Consider the following 14626-nt stretch of genomic DNA (forward strand, 5'->3'; position numbering starts at 1 on the left):
TTTCCATGCTATCGGTATGTATCTGTATGAGTTGCAAGTTGGCAAAATAATTTACATTAGAACTCTTGATCATTTGTTCTGGATTTTATCATCCTCATTTTTATTAGCCATTGAGATTTTTTTTTTAAAATAAAATATTGGCTATATGTTCTCACTTGGTGCTTATGTAAACTTCTTTTGTTTGGCAGGCATAAGCATGATTCCCAAAACTTCAACAACAAAGGCTGTATCTCTGGAGTCCATTCCTGACAACAATAATCCAGTTCATGGGCATTCTAGGTAGAGCCTGTGTCAGGAGGGTAAAGAAAATAGGTTGTACTATTCTCCAAGGGACCAATCAAAGATACAGTTCCAGTTTGTCAGAAGAATTGGGATCTAATTCTCTCACTTCCTAGTGCAAAGGATAGAAGGAGGTGCTTATATTAGTTGAGAAAAATGAGGCCAGCGAACATAATTTCTCTGACTTGAGAAATCAGGTCTGGAGACTTACCTTGTATAATCATAGGAATGATTTTTTTTTTTTAAACTGGAACAGGCCAGAAGGGTGCATTTAATAGCTATACAGGAAAAAGTGTAAGCTGAGAGTCTTGGAAATTAAGATAATATACAGTATGCTTGCAAATCTGTTTTGGGGATTTTTATCTTATTTAACTCAGCAACTTAGGTATTACTAGGGCTATGGCGCCATTCACATATAGCCAAACACTTTTTATTCCTTTTTTGTCTAATTCACCCATCATGACAACAGGTGTCTGGCTGAAAGACTGCAGTTCTTCTGACATCTATAAGGGTTCCTCAAAAAGTTTCTGCACTTTCATATTTTCACAGGCACAACCCAAAACATTCTTTTCTGATGGCATTAAGAAGTTAGTAGGATGCTGGGAAAAATGTATTGCAACACAGGGTGATTGTGTGGAAAAGGGATGTAATTTGCTTTTGAGATATTTAATAAATAGTGTTTAAAATAAATAGTGTTTAAAAAATTAAATGTGCAGAAACATTTTGAAGATCCCTTGAACACAACTATACCCATGAACCGAGAAGGGCAATTTTATAACAGGATTCCCACTAAAGGTGCTGGTTATAATGCCTATTCCATTGCAAAAACAAGTGCTTAAATTTTCTTTATAGAATACTAGCACATGGCCGAAAACATGCTTACATTTAAAATGCAAGCATTCACACCAGCCCTATAGCTGTACATGACTGTACTAGTTGTATACTGGAATGCACACAAAATATATAATTTTTTTAAGAAGTTCTATATTTCTACATGTAATAAGGAGAAAGAAAAATCAAAGTAATTAAGCACAACATATCGTATCACAAAATATAGTAGTAAATAATTTATGTATTTGTCCATGTGGCATACCATCAAATCATGGCACCAGAAGACTGGAGGGTGGCCAATTTGATGCCAGTGTTTAAAAGGGTTCTAGAAGTGATCTGGGAAATTATAGACCGTTGAGTCTGTCGGTGCCGGGCAAAATGGTAGATACTGTTATAAAGAACAAAAACACAGAACATATACGAGAAATCTTCAAAAACTTGCCGCACTTTTATTTTTTAAACACTATTTATTAAATATCTCAAAAACAAATTACACATCGCTTTTTCACATAATCACCCTGTTTTGCAATACATTTTTTCCAGCATCCTACTAACTTCTTAATGCCATCAGAAAAGAATGTTTTTGATTGAGCCCACAAAAATATGAAAGTGCGGAAACTTTTTGAAGGACCCTGGTACATAAGCATGGATTGATGAGAGACAGCCAACATGGATTTAGTCAAGGGAAATGTTGCCTCACCAATCTACTGCATGTCTTTGAAGGGGTGAATGAACATGTGGATAAAGGTGAGCCAGCTGATATTATGCATTTGGATTTTCAAAAGGCATTTGACAAAGTACCTCATGGAAGACTTCTGAGGAAATTAGAAAGTCAAGGGATAGGAGGTGATGTCCTATTCTGGATTAAGAACTGATTGAAAGACAGAAAACAGAGAGTAGGTTTAAATAGTCAATATTCTGAATGGAGAAGGGTAAATAGTGGGGTTCTAACTGGAGAAGGGTAAATAGTGGGGTTCTAACTAGAGACCAGTGATAAGTATTCTTCCATCTAAACTTATCTTCAACAGTCTTTCAATATCAAATCTTCACACTGTATGCTTTATAAGAGGAGTGGCCTCAGATCCCCGTGTGCTGTCAGCCAATTAACTAAACAGCCGCACTAGAAAGGGAATATATAGAGGTATGACTGATAGTATTTAGATTGGTCTCTCTGTGTCCTACATATAATATATTTGGATTTAAATAGTGGGGTTCCCCAGGGGTCTGTACTGGGATCGCTGCTTTTTAACATATTTATCAATGCTCTAGAGATGGGAATAACTAGTGAGATAATTAAAATTGCTGCTGACACAAAGTTGTTAAATCATAAGAGGATGGTGAAAAATTGCAAGAGGACCTTGTGAGACTGGGCATCAAAATGGTAGATGACAATTCAGGGATAGCCCATTGAGCAGGGTTTAAGCAGGCAGGAGCCTCTCCTGCCAGTTTTAACATCTTTTGACTATCCCCAAGATGTTCCCCAAAATGAATTTTATGCATAATGCTGCTCTCATAATTCTGGTGTGAGCTGCACTATGTGGTTTGTTGCTTTGTTTTGTTTTTAAAACTATTTGAAGTTCATTTGTTAAAAAGGCATGGTACATAAATTCATTTCATCATTATAATGCAACTAAGGAATTTAAAAATATTTGTTTTAAAACTTCTTTGAAGATGTGGTCATCTGATACAAGGCAATTTTCTGCTTGTTACGGTGTTAGATTTTCTAACCACGCCAGCACTCAGAGTAGCAGTTTGGGGCTAAGGTAATGAGACGTCCAGCTTGAGCAGGAATAGGAGATGGAGTTGGAAGCTGAGACAGGATGACACTTGGAGCAGAGAGTGAAACTAGGCAGGGACTCAAGATAAGGTCAAGCAGGACCAGACCTAGGAGCCGTATCAGGAACGGTAACCTGAACCAAGACCACACTGAAGTTTTCTTGGAAATGCAGTATATTAAATGTTCCAAATAAATAAGAGTCCGAGTAGAAACTGGAAACAGAACAGGAACTTGGAGCTACAGCGGTGTATTGAAACAAGGAGAAGAGCTTTGCCAAAAAGGAATAGAGTTCATCTCAGTAGAGAACTGAGATAATCCATTTATAGTGAATGACTTCCTCTTCCCAGTGACCTATTTACATCCTGACTTTTGGTTTTCTCAGGATGGAGGAGAAAGTGGAATGGACATCTTCCTCTTTGGTCTTTTATGGCCTTTGGCCCTGCTTGCCTTCAGTTCCCTGGTTAGATCTCTTTTGAAAGTTCTGGACTTTCTCCTGGCTATCAGGAGCACAACCAGTGCTTTTCTTTTTTTTTTTAATCTTTATTAAATTTTCAAACTACAATTATGCATGCAAATAATTCATGTACATATAATATTAAAAGAAAAGCACAATAAACTTATAGATATTAATAAGCAATTATTCCCCCTCCCACCTAGTAATCAAGAAAATAAATACCCACAAAAAACTACCTTAAAAAATCCCTGAATCAATTCCAGTGCAAACCCCTGCCCCCTCCTTCCAATCCTGGATGTGTATGTTTAAAGGTCAGTAAAATAGTTAGTTATCATTCCTTACAAAATTTAGCCAATGGCTCCCAATCATCCAGAAATTTCCTGAAACTTCCCTGCTGTTTAGCCATTAAACGTTCTATTTTAAAAGTATAACAAGATTTTTCTGGAAGTCCGCTGAGGGAGTCACTTTGGACAAGTGAAGCTGGGTTTCACCATGATTAGCAAGTTTCTGGGACCGCGGTACCAGCAGCTGGCCAAGAACTGGATACCTGTTCTTGCCACCTGGAGTGCTGTTGGAAGTGTGGGGCTCATATTGGACTATGTTCCATACATCAGTGGCAAGTTTAAGACTGATGATTAAGTCGCCTGTTTGATGGAACATGTCCTCTTGCCTGGATTGGTAAGAGAACATCAGCAGCTCTGCTGAAGTTTCTTTGTGGTCTTTCTGATTGATCGTTTTTAAGTTTGCTGCAGATGGTGGTTACTTTTGTATAGGAAGAGATCTGAAAAATGTGGATGCACTCTGATTCTTCGTTAAGATCCAGAAAGCTGCACTGTTAGCAGCATCATTCAGTCTTCCTTATATTGCTCAGGTGCAGAGGGAAACCACAGTTACTTTTTATCTCTGGCATGTAATGGTGACTGCATTAAACAATTGTAAAGGATGGGGATTGCTTTAGATGTTGGGACATAAGATTACAAGAAAAGAATTATTTTAGGACAGATTATATTTTGTTTCATAAAACATGGAAAAATCACTGTTTTGTTTTTTTTTCAATGACAAGAATTGCACAGAAATGACCTTCCCACTGCATTGACGCTAACCATGATTAATGCTTTGGTTTTCATTTGCACCTTGGCTGTGGAAGTTCAAACTTGCCACTCTGGTGACTACCTCGGTCTTTTATGGTGATTAACCTTCAGATCCGGTCTTTAATCTTTCTTTTCACTGAGCTGCTTGTCCACCAGGAATTCCTGAATCTGTTCTCAGTCTGCAGAGTAACCAAAGACCTTTCAGTTACCTAGCAACAGCAGCAGAGATGCGAGGAATCAGCCGGGTTTTGTGCCTCCTCCCCCCCCCCCCCCCCACCCCAGTCTTTTTTTTTTTTTTTCACGTACAGCCATACTCCTCCCTATGATTAAAAATTGATTGTAGCTCACAGCACAAAGAGCTTATGAGTTTCCTAGTGTTAGTGCATTAAAAACATAACTTTACATTTAAGGCATGAGAGTCTGCTCTTTACTTTGGTGCTGGAAAGAGTTCAAAAGAGCATGATTGTATTGGTTTTGAGCAATGAGAAACAGTCTATTTGTTAAAGAGGTCCGTTCAAACCTCATGTGATGGCTTAGTGCATTCAGTGTCCTGCAGTCTTTGTATACCCTATGGTGTTGCAGGCTGTTCTTGTTAATCGCGCATTCATGATGCGCAATTTCACCTATCCATGGTTACATCAATTGCAACCAATATTCCCTATTTGCGCTGCTGTATTTGTGGACCAGTACTTTAAAAAAAAGACTTTTATACTTTCACCTCGCGGTCAGGCTTTGTTTTCAGATATGGCCCCCATGCGTCTAGAGAATGAATTACAGGTACTTCAAGTGCAGGAACCTAACCTATTTTCCCGATAGGATCCACTGTTCACTTTCCACGGTTTTAAGGTGCAATGTATACTGCTGGAACCTAACCTCTATTTTCCCATAGACTCAACATTTCGTTCTTAGTGATTTCACGGTTCAGGAACATTTTTGGGAACCATACTACTGTGAATAATGAGAACAGACTGTGCAATTATTCTGAAATGTTTTAACGTGTTTGTGTGTTAATTGGCTGTTCTTGAAACATCCAGGTGATCCATCATTAGCTCATCAGAATCTGGTGGAGATATCAGTACCAGAGTCAGAATAAAACAGTTATTTGGTGCAGTCTGACCTGGATCATCTTTATATAGGCTTATGGAGGGTAATTTTATAAAAGGGCACCTGGTTTAAGAGCAAATAGGTGACGTTTTATAAAAACACACAGATGTTTGTGTCTGTATAAAATATTAGCAGAAGTAGTAGAAACTTCACCTACCTTGCAGACATGACCACTTGCCCCTGCTGTCAAGCAGGTGTAAATATCTATACTTAGATTATGCAAGTACAACTAACTCCAAGGCGCCGTTCGGCACAGTTGTCAATCAACCACTAGGCACTTTTAATAGAATCACACTTAGCGGTACCTAAGCATTCTTAGACACTGGTAGGCTTTAAAATCCATTTAGGCCAGAGTTTTCTTGGCCTAAATGAGTGCACCTAAGGTAAGGTCCTAATGGCACTTAACTCAATCCACACCCAAACTCTACCCTGAATCTATCCCTAGCTAAAAAGGATGGAGTCTGTCCAGAAGAAGGCTGCTAAAATGGTGCGTACGGGGACAGACTTAAAGATCCCAATCTGTATACTTTGAAGGAAAGGCGGGAGAAGGGAGATATGATAGAGATGTTTAAATACCTACGTGATGTAAATGCACATGAGTCAAGTCTTTCCTTTGAAAGGAAACTCTACAATGAGAGGACATAGGATGAAGGCTCAGGAGTAATCTAAGGAAATATATTTTTTACAGAAAGGCTGGTGGATGCGTGGCACACTCTCCCAGAAAAGGTGGTGGAGACAGAGACTGTGTCTGAATTCAAGAAAGCCTTAGATATTCACATGGGATCTCTTAGAGAGAGGAAGAGATAATGGTTACTGCGGATGGGCAGACTGGAAGGGCCATTTGGCCTTTATTTGCCATTATGTTTCTACTTGCCAGTAGGTGCCTTGGTGTAAATACCTGCCGAGTTAGGTACCTACCGGCAAATTAATTTTTTTAAAATAATTTTGTAATTGGGTTTTAATGGCCATTTCAATTCAGTGCTAATTAAGCAAATTAAAAAAAAAATAAATTTGGCACCTAGATCAGTTAGGTGCACCAATCTGGGTGCTTCACTGTTGGTGTGTTTTATAGAATCAGGGCCACTCTGCCCAAACTCACAGCTGCCAGAAAAGCGCACTACATGTCACTCAAGACCTACCTCTTTGTCTTAGCCTTCAATTGATTTAAATAATTTATGTGGACATGGGACAGTAAAATGAAACCTCAAAGAATAACAGAAAACGCGGTTTGAAGGCTAGCTTTTCTCCTGATTGTATTATTTGTTGGTCTAGTAATGTATTGTAATGTTTATTGTATATCTTTGTTCACAATTGTGTATGTTTACTTGTTAGCCTCTTAGGTTGTAAGTGGATTATACATTTTTAAAATAAATAAATTGTGTGTACATTTACATGCGTATGTGGCCACATACTTTATAAAAATTACTTCCATATTGTATGCTTGGATGGATTAAACGCTACTGTCCAAATCATAGGGACCTCTTAACCTGACATAACAGAATGTTTATTCGTTCAGAAATGGACAAAGTCCTAAATTAATGCTCATCTGGGACCTCTAATAAACCTTAGGGCTCCTTTTACTAAGAATAGCGCACGCTACATTGCCCCGCGTGCTAGACCTTAACGCCAGCATTGAGCTGGCGTTGGTTCTAGAAGCGTAGTGTGCGGTAATTTCCTGCATGCGCTAAAAATGCTAGCGCACCTTAGTAAAAGGAGCCCTTAATGAGATTGTGATATTACAAGACTGTAGAAGGAAATTTGGGTCCACAGGTGGCTAGATGCTGTTTCTGGCACTCTTTAGCCAAATGTATGTTTTCCTTGAAAAGGTTTCTGTAGTAATTAATGGTGTTTTTAGTTTTTGTTAGAAGTATATTTAAGTTGCCCACATCTCAGCCCTATTTGCAATCTGATCTTCCTTGTGGTTATTGAACATCCCTTGTAGGCTATGTTCATTTGCTTATTGTTGCAGTTGTGAAAGAGGTAAAGCTATAATGAGTCCCTAGTTTAACACCTCTGGTCAGCTGGTTTTGTTTTTTTTTCCAGTTCAAACTGTTTATTGAGTTTTTAAGTTACAGAAAAAGCAGAAATAAAGATGAAAGGTGAATACAATTCATGGTGCAAGTCACATCCATAAACAGAATATACCGAGGGTTGTATGCATAAAAGATAATACTCTAGTACATTATCAACACACACTGATCTCAATTACATTACATTACTCATGCCCTAGGTGCATTGTCTAAGAGAATAACTATTGATGAATCAAGCAAGCAAGTATACAAAAGCGTGAAAATGCAAGGGTTATATATTACAATGCATAAGGAGAGGCTGCCATATAGCCAGGAATCTAGGCATGGAGTTAGTTCGTTCCGCATATACATTTTCATATTTCCCTGTAAGGCAGAGAGCATTCCACCACATATGGTAATCTACCGGTATTTTAGTAAAGTCTTTCCAGCAAAACAACACAGTCTGTATCGCCAGAGATAACATAATAGTAATTAAACGAGCCTTATCAGAATGCATGGGTGTAGCAATCGCTTGTGACATTATGATAAGTATAGGATAGGTCAGAGACTCTTTGATGTCTAATATGTCACATATAATATTCCACACTTTATTCCAGTAATCCTTTAAGAGTGGGCATGAAAAAAGTAGGTGCTCCATAGTACCATCAGAGGTAGAGCAGGACCAACATAAAGTGGACATTGAGTGATCTATTTTGTGTGACAATATAGGAGTCCAAACCGCTCTGTGCAAAAGAAAAAATATGGATTGTAATAGAGAGGCAGAGCAAATGGATTTGAAAAATATTAGCCATAGGGACACCCAATCTATTGCATCGGAAGGTAAGTTGAGGTCGCTACACCATTTCACTTCCAATTCCAAGGGATCAGAAAAGGAAGCTCTTTGTAGTATATGATACCAGGTAGAAGCTTTGATATTACCATCAGGTAGAGAAAGCAAAAATTTAAGCATACCGGGGTCCGCTGACTGTAGACCATCTTTCTGAACTGAGTGTTGCACACAGTGTATTAGTTGAAGCCACCGGAAATATTGAGACCCAGGTAGACCGCAATCAGTCGACAGGTCTGAAAAAGATGCCCATGTATCTTTTGTTCTAAGATCTTTCACCAGGTATATGTCACATTTCTGCCAGTCCGTCCATGAGATAGGTGACTCCGCTATCTTGAACCTATCATTGTTCCATAAAGGCAGTATGGTGGAATCCGACCATCTAGACGAGAAAGTGGAATCAGCGCTATCAACCGCTAGTTTATAAGCTACCAGTATCTTATCCAACTTGTCTGATTTAGTGAGAGTGATACCAGCTAAGTATCTAATGCGTCTGTCCCCATATAATTCGCTTTCAACAGAGAGCCACACAGGAGGGTCACAGGCATTGGGCCTATGATAACCTGATGTCCACTGTTTCAGGATGAAGGCATGATGGTAATGTAGAAAACTAGGTAAGTTCACTCCACCCAATATACGAGGTACTTTTAACTTAGCTAGAGCAATACGTGGCTGCTTGTTTTTCCACAGGAATTTAGTCAGCAGAGAATCCACTTGTTTGTAGAAGGTGAGTGGTAAATGAAAGGGTAACATAGATAAGATATAATTAACCTTGGGAGCAATCATCATTTTGATCGTTTCCACTCTACCCCACCACGTCAGTGTTAGCGGGGACCATTTGGATATGGAGGATTTGACAATGTCTAATATGTGTTCCACATTGAGGAGAATGGTTTCTTCAATACTCAGGCCAAACAGCACTCCCAGGTATTTTATGGATGTAGCTGACCATTTCATTCCATAAGTATTTATGTCAGATTCCACTGCCGGGCAATTGAGAGGCATCACTTCAGTTTTACTCATGTTGAGTTTGTATCCAGAGACTTTCGCATAACGTGCTATGTCCGATAGTAGAAACGAAAAAGATGTAGGTGTTATATAAAGTAAAATATCGTCTGCATATGCAGAGAGTTTAATATCTTGCTCATATTCTGGAAGTCTGAAACCAACAATGTCAGGATTGTTACGTATGGTCCGTATCAGTGGTTCCAGTGCAAGATTAAATAGTAATGGAGATAAAGGGCATCCCTGTCTGGTGCCCCTATTAGGATAGAAAGCATCAGACAATGTACCATTAATAAACGTTCTGGTGGTGGGCCTTGAGTAGAGTACTTTTATTTTAGTAATGAAATCCTCCGAGAAGCCAAACCAGAGTAAGGTGTTGAAAAGAAAAGAAAATGCGATCGAAGGCTTTCTCTGCATCCAATCCAACCGCTAGCAATTCTTTTTTCTGTAATTGTGCCTGAGCTATGACATGTGAGAATGTACGAGTATTGTCACTAGATGACCGGCCGTTGACAAAACCACTTTGGGTTGATGGTATTAGTTTAGTTATGACTCGTTGCAATCTATTTGATAATAGTTTAGCATATATTTTTGCGTCCACGTTTATCAAAGAAAATGGTCTGTAGTTGGCAAGATGACGCGGATCTTTACCAGGTTTTGGCAGCACAATTATGGTAGCTTCGGTGAAAGAGCCAGTGACCTCACCTGAAGAAATGAGATGTTCAAGAAAGGGAAGGTAAAACGGGATCAAGATCTCTTGAAATGCCTTATAGAACTCGACCGTCAGGCCATCCGGTCCGGGTGATTTCTTAAGAGCCATTGATTGAATAACCAGGGAAATTTCAGACGGTGAGATCCTCTCATTTAGCTGTTCATTATCAATCTCATCCAAGGTGGTGTGAGGAATATTTGCCAGGAACTCGGAAATCAGTTGCGGGCTACTTGATTCAGCAGTGTATAGTGATTTGTAGAATGTCATAAATGCTTGGGAGATGGCCTTAGGACCGGTGACTTCAACTCCTGATTCCATTTTGATGGAGGCAATGTTAGATTTAGCCTCACGTCGTTTAAGAAAATTAGCCAATAAATGGCCACATTTATTATTCTCAGCAAAGTAAGATGCAGATTGTTGAAATATCGCATGTGAGGCCTTATTACTTAAGATTGAATTATAGCGGAAGTGTGTTCTGTTCAATCTTAGCAGGAGGTCTATGTCCCGAGGTGTTTGTTGGTGTTGAGATTCTAGGCTTCTAATTTCGTCTTCCAGTTTTTGTTGATCTTCTTTCAATTTTTTACTTTTATGGGCAGAATAGGTTATTATGATACCTCGGATGAAAGCTTTATAAGACCAGCAAGACCAGGAAGTTTGTGCAGGAGTATTAAACTGGAAATATTCTTGTGTTTTAGACCTTATCAATTCACAAAACTGTTCATCTTTTAAGAGAGCATTGTTGAAACGCCATTGCCGAGTTTTCTGAGAAGAAACATTGCCTTTTAATTGAATTGTAATGGCCGCATGATCTGAAATAGTGATTGGTAGAATGGATGCATCCGTGATGGAAGAACACAAAGAGTCGCTCACAAGAAAAAAGTCAATCCTCGAGTACGAGGCATGGGGGGGGAGAGAAGAAGGTGAAGGCCTCTGTGTCAGTATGTAGGTGTCTCCATATATCCACAAGGTGAACATCGGTTATGAGATCCTGTAAGGCGAACCAAGCTTTGGTTTTTTTATATGTGCAGTTTGATTTTCTATCTATACTAGGATTCAAAACCAGATTGTAGTCGCCCGTGACAACCAGATTGGCCGTGGATTCATCCAGAAGAGATTCATACACTGAATGGAAAAAATCTGGTTTATCCAGATTCGGACCATATAAATTGAATAAACAATATATCTCACCTGCGCTATTAATTGTGACTTTGACCCAGCGACCATTGAGGTCATTTGAGGAGGAAATGATGGAAATATTACTGGATCTCCGAATCAAAGTAATAACGCCACCTTTTCTATCAATGGTAGGAGAATAACATGGGGGCAAGGCCCATGGGAGAGAAACCTTGGCTGATGCAAAAGCATCTAGGTGGGACTCCTGTAACATTATTACATCAGGTTTAAGATTATCAAGGTATGTTAAAACTTTTTTCAACTTAATTTTGTTATTAAGACCCTTTGCATTTAAAGATATAATTTTAAGAGACATTGCAATTATGAAAAAGACATATGAGCATGAGACAATGATAAGCAGATGTAAAAAGCGACCAGCAATACAAGCTTATTATGTGAGACCAGGAGTGAGAAAGGAACCACATCAGTATGTAACTCATAGAAAAATAATAAACCAAAACCAGTAAAAAGCACCCTGAACTGTGAAGAGTGACAAAACAGTCACTACTATGTAAGAACCATGTGAGTGTAGCTGAGGGAGCCATAACGGCAGGCAGATCCCAACGTGCCCTCATTAGTGTCAAAATTCAACATACAAACAGTTATTAACAATATAACATTGCGCTGGCAGGAGCTAATAGCATCACATTAATCTCATATAATATGGTAAAAGGCTGTAATGTATAGTGCAAACAGAATAACTTCAGCTAATACAGCAACATATGATAAACCATATTGTCAGACATTCAAACCTGATTGATTGGGGTAGGTGAATGCAGTTCAATAAATGAAGCCAGCTCTTCCGGGTTAATGAAGTCCTTGGTTGTATTATTCAGTGTTACTCTCATGCGAGCCGGGTAAAGTAAGCCAAATCTTGCATTTAGAGATTTCAACTGTGGTCTGTAGGAGAGAAGCAGCTTGTGTCGGCGTGCAGTGGTTTTACTCAGGTCGGGGACAAATAGGATGGTGGAACCCTCATGCTTGATTGGAGCCCTGATCTTAGCCCGCTACATGATCTCCAAAACGTGTTGGTATCTGAGCAGCTTGAGGACAACCGGTCTGGGGCGACGGTCTCCGGTGGAAGAAGAGGGTACCCTGTGGGCTCTCTCAATTTCAAATTCTCTATGGAAGGTAAGGTCAAGGAGCCGAGGAATTAGAGCTTCTAGATTTTTAATAAGCTCACCATCTCGGCCATTCTCCGGGAGCCCCAATATGCGAATGTTACACCTTCGAGACCGGTCATTACTATCTTCCAGGTCTCTTTCTAATGCAGCTCTGCGGGTGGCCTGTTTCCTGAGATCAGCCAGTTGCACAGTGCTAGCCTCCATCTTGGATTCCAATGTGTTCACACGTGTTTGGAGCTGTGCAAAATCTTCTGCCATACCTGTTATTTTTTCATTTATTTCATCTGTAGAAGCCTTTGTTTCTGTTACCAGCTCTTTAAGCTCTCTTAGCTCTGCCAGGATTTCACGTCCCGAATCGCCGGTGGAAGGTGGGAGCGGTGCCTTTGAAGGGGAAAGCGGTTCAGGCTTGTGCCGTTTCCCGACCTTTTTATCCGACATCCGGCGGTTGTTTCTGGGTCGGCAGCCCGCGATTTAGGTCAGTGAAACCTGCTGATTCATAGCCGCGCTCCGTTGCGACTCGGTATTGATTTTTTTTTAAACTGTTTGCCGAAGTGTGAGGAGCAGCGCGGGAGCACGGAGATCAGCCACGCCCCCTGGTCAGCTGGTATTAACAACTGCAGCTAGTACTATTGGAATTGATCAGCATCTGTGCACCCTGTAAATCATTTTGTGGGCTCAATTCAATTTATGTCTGGTCAGAGATGGAGTTTCCCATATTACACATTACATTGTGGCTGGTGGTGCAGAGTTGTGGAGAAAAGGTTATTTTTGTTTAATTGATTTAAAAAAAAAATTTATACAGCCATAACATTTGTCAACAGTAATGCACAACAAACAATCCCACTAGCCCTCCTATTCTCCCTCCCATCCATCCCTCCCTTTCTGCTCCCATGCCCTGCCAATAGCCTTTCAATTTGGACTACTCTTCAGCATGAGACAGATTTCATGTGGATATTGGTCAATTTTTCCACCCAAGCTGTAAGATCCAAGCATTCTTTCCACGCCTGCAATGAAGATCTTCATCTGTTACTAATGTTCTACTATGAAACTCCTTGCACCATACATAATACCCCATTTTACTAATGTTTGGGGTTTTTTTTTACTTTTTATTGAGTCAACCTGGCAATAGACCCAACAAACAAGTTTTTGCATCTACTCATATCGGATCACCGGATAATGTATATATTTCTTTGCCCAGCCTTTACCAAATATTCATCACATTACCACGCCCCCATCTTATATGCCAGAAACTACCTTCCTGGCAACATTGCTTCCAACAATCACTGCAGGCTTCTGGAAAAATCTTTGAGCCAGGAAAGGGTAAGGCACTATATGTAAAGAACTTTGTAGGTCACTTGCAGACCAATTCCAAGCAATTTCATAAGAACATAAGAGTTGCCATACTGGAACAGACCAAAGGTCCATCAAGCCCAATATCCTGTTCCCAACAGTGGCCAACCCTGGCTCCAAATACATAGCTAGATCCCAAGTAGTAAAATAGATTTTATGTTGCTTATCCTAAGCATCTTTTAGCTATCCATAGAAATTTCTCCCCCAGTTCTTAACCCATGTTTTCATATCTTTGAACTTCTTGAACTCTGTATTCTGAAGTACATCATACTGTAATGACTCACTTCATTTGATGGATTAACTCCCAAAGATTTACAAGTTTCTTAACCATCTGTCTACCCTCTATATCTTCTACTCCTCTCTCCCATTTCTTCTTGTACCCCTGCACCTAATGGACTATTAAAAAAATCGCCCAACTCTAGCCCATATCGCTCTGTAAGCTTTTGGAAGAGAAGAAACATATGATTCCCTACCAACTGGCTAAAAGTTCTTTGTCCCTTAGATTCCCACTTTTCAAAAACCTCTCTATGCCTCATTATCCCTGATTTCGTGCTTTGAAACATTTTCCCTTTTCTATCTTTCAGTTGAAGGCTCTCCTACCACATCTTCAATAAAAGTTGGGTATAAGTCTGTACCTCTTAATAAAATAATAAAGAATCAACAGCGTATGAATCTTTTTACTTATCCTTTATTGTCCCAATGGGGCAAGCATATGATACTGCAATAAAGGATAAGTAAAAAGATTCATACGCTGTTGATTCTTTATTATTTTATTAATAGTTGAATTTAAAGTAATATATCAACGTATAGAGTGAGCACGTTTTGCTACCACCTTACTTTATAATTAAACCCTGATGAGTGAGGTTGATT

General features: G+C 39.5%; 2 protein-coding genes across 18 annotated transcripts in view; both read left to right on the plus strand.

Moving 5' to 3' along the window:
• SRCIN1 (SRC kinase signaling inhibitor 1) overlaps positions 1–14626 on the plus strand; it is a 223107-nt gene that overhangs the window by 23039 nt on the left and 185442 nt on the right. The window lies entirely within an intron of this gene.
• LOC117347404 (cytochrome b-c1 complex subunit 10-like) lies at positions 3834–3980 on the plus strand. The gene has a single exon (XM_033918298.1). It carries the CDS (start codon positions 3834–3836, stop codon positions 3978–3980), a length of 147 nt encoding a protein of 48 aa, XP_033774189.1.

This window comes from Geotrypetes seraphini, chromosome 13 (genome assembly GCF_902459505.1).
Source record: "Geotrypetes seraphini chromosome 13, aGeoSer1.1, whole genome shotgun sequence".
Classification (NCBI taxonomy): domain Eukaryota; kingdom Metazoa; phylum Chordata; class Amphibia; order Gymnophiona; family Dermophiidae; genus Geotrypetes; species Geotrypetes seraphini.

What these genes read in the sequence shown, in the direction of transcription:
- LOC117347404 (XM_033918298.1), top strand. Translation starts at nt 3,834, where the DNA reads ATGATTAGCAAGTTTCTGGGACCGCGGTACCAGCAGCTGGCCAAGAAC.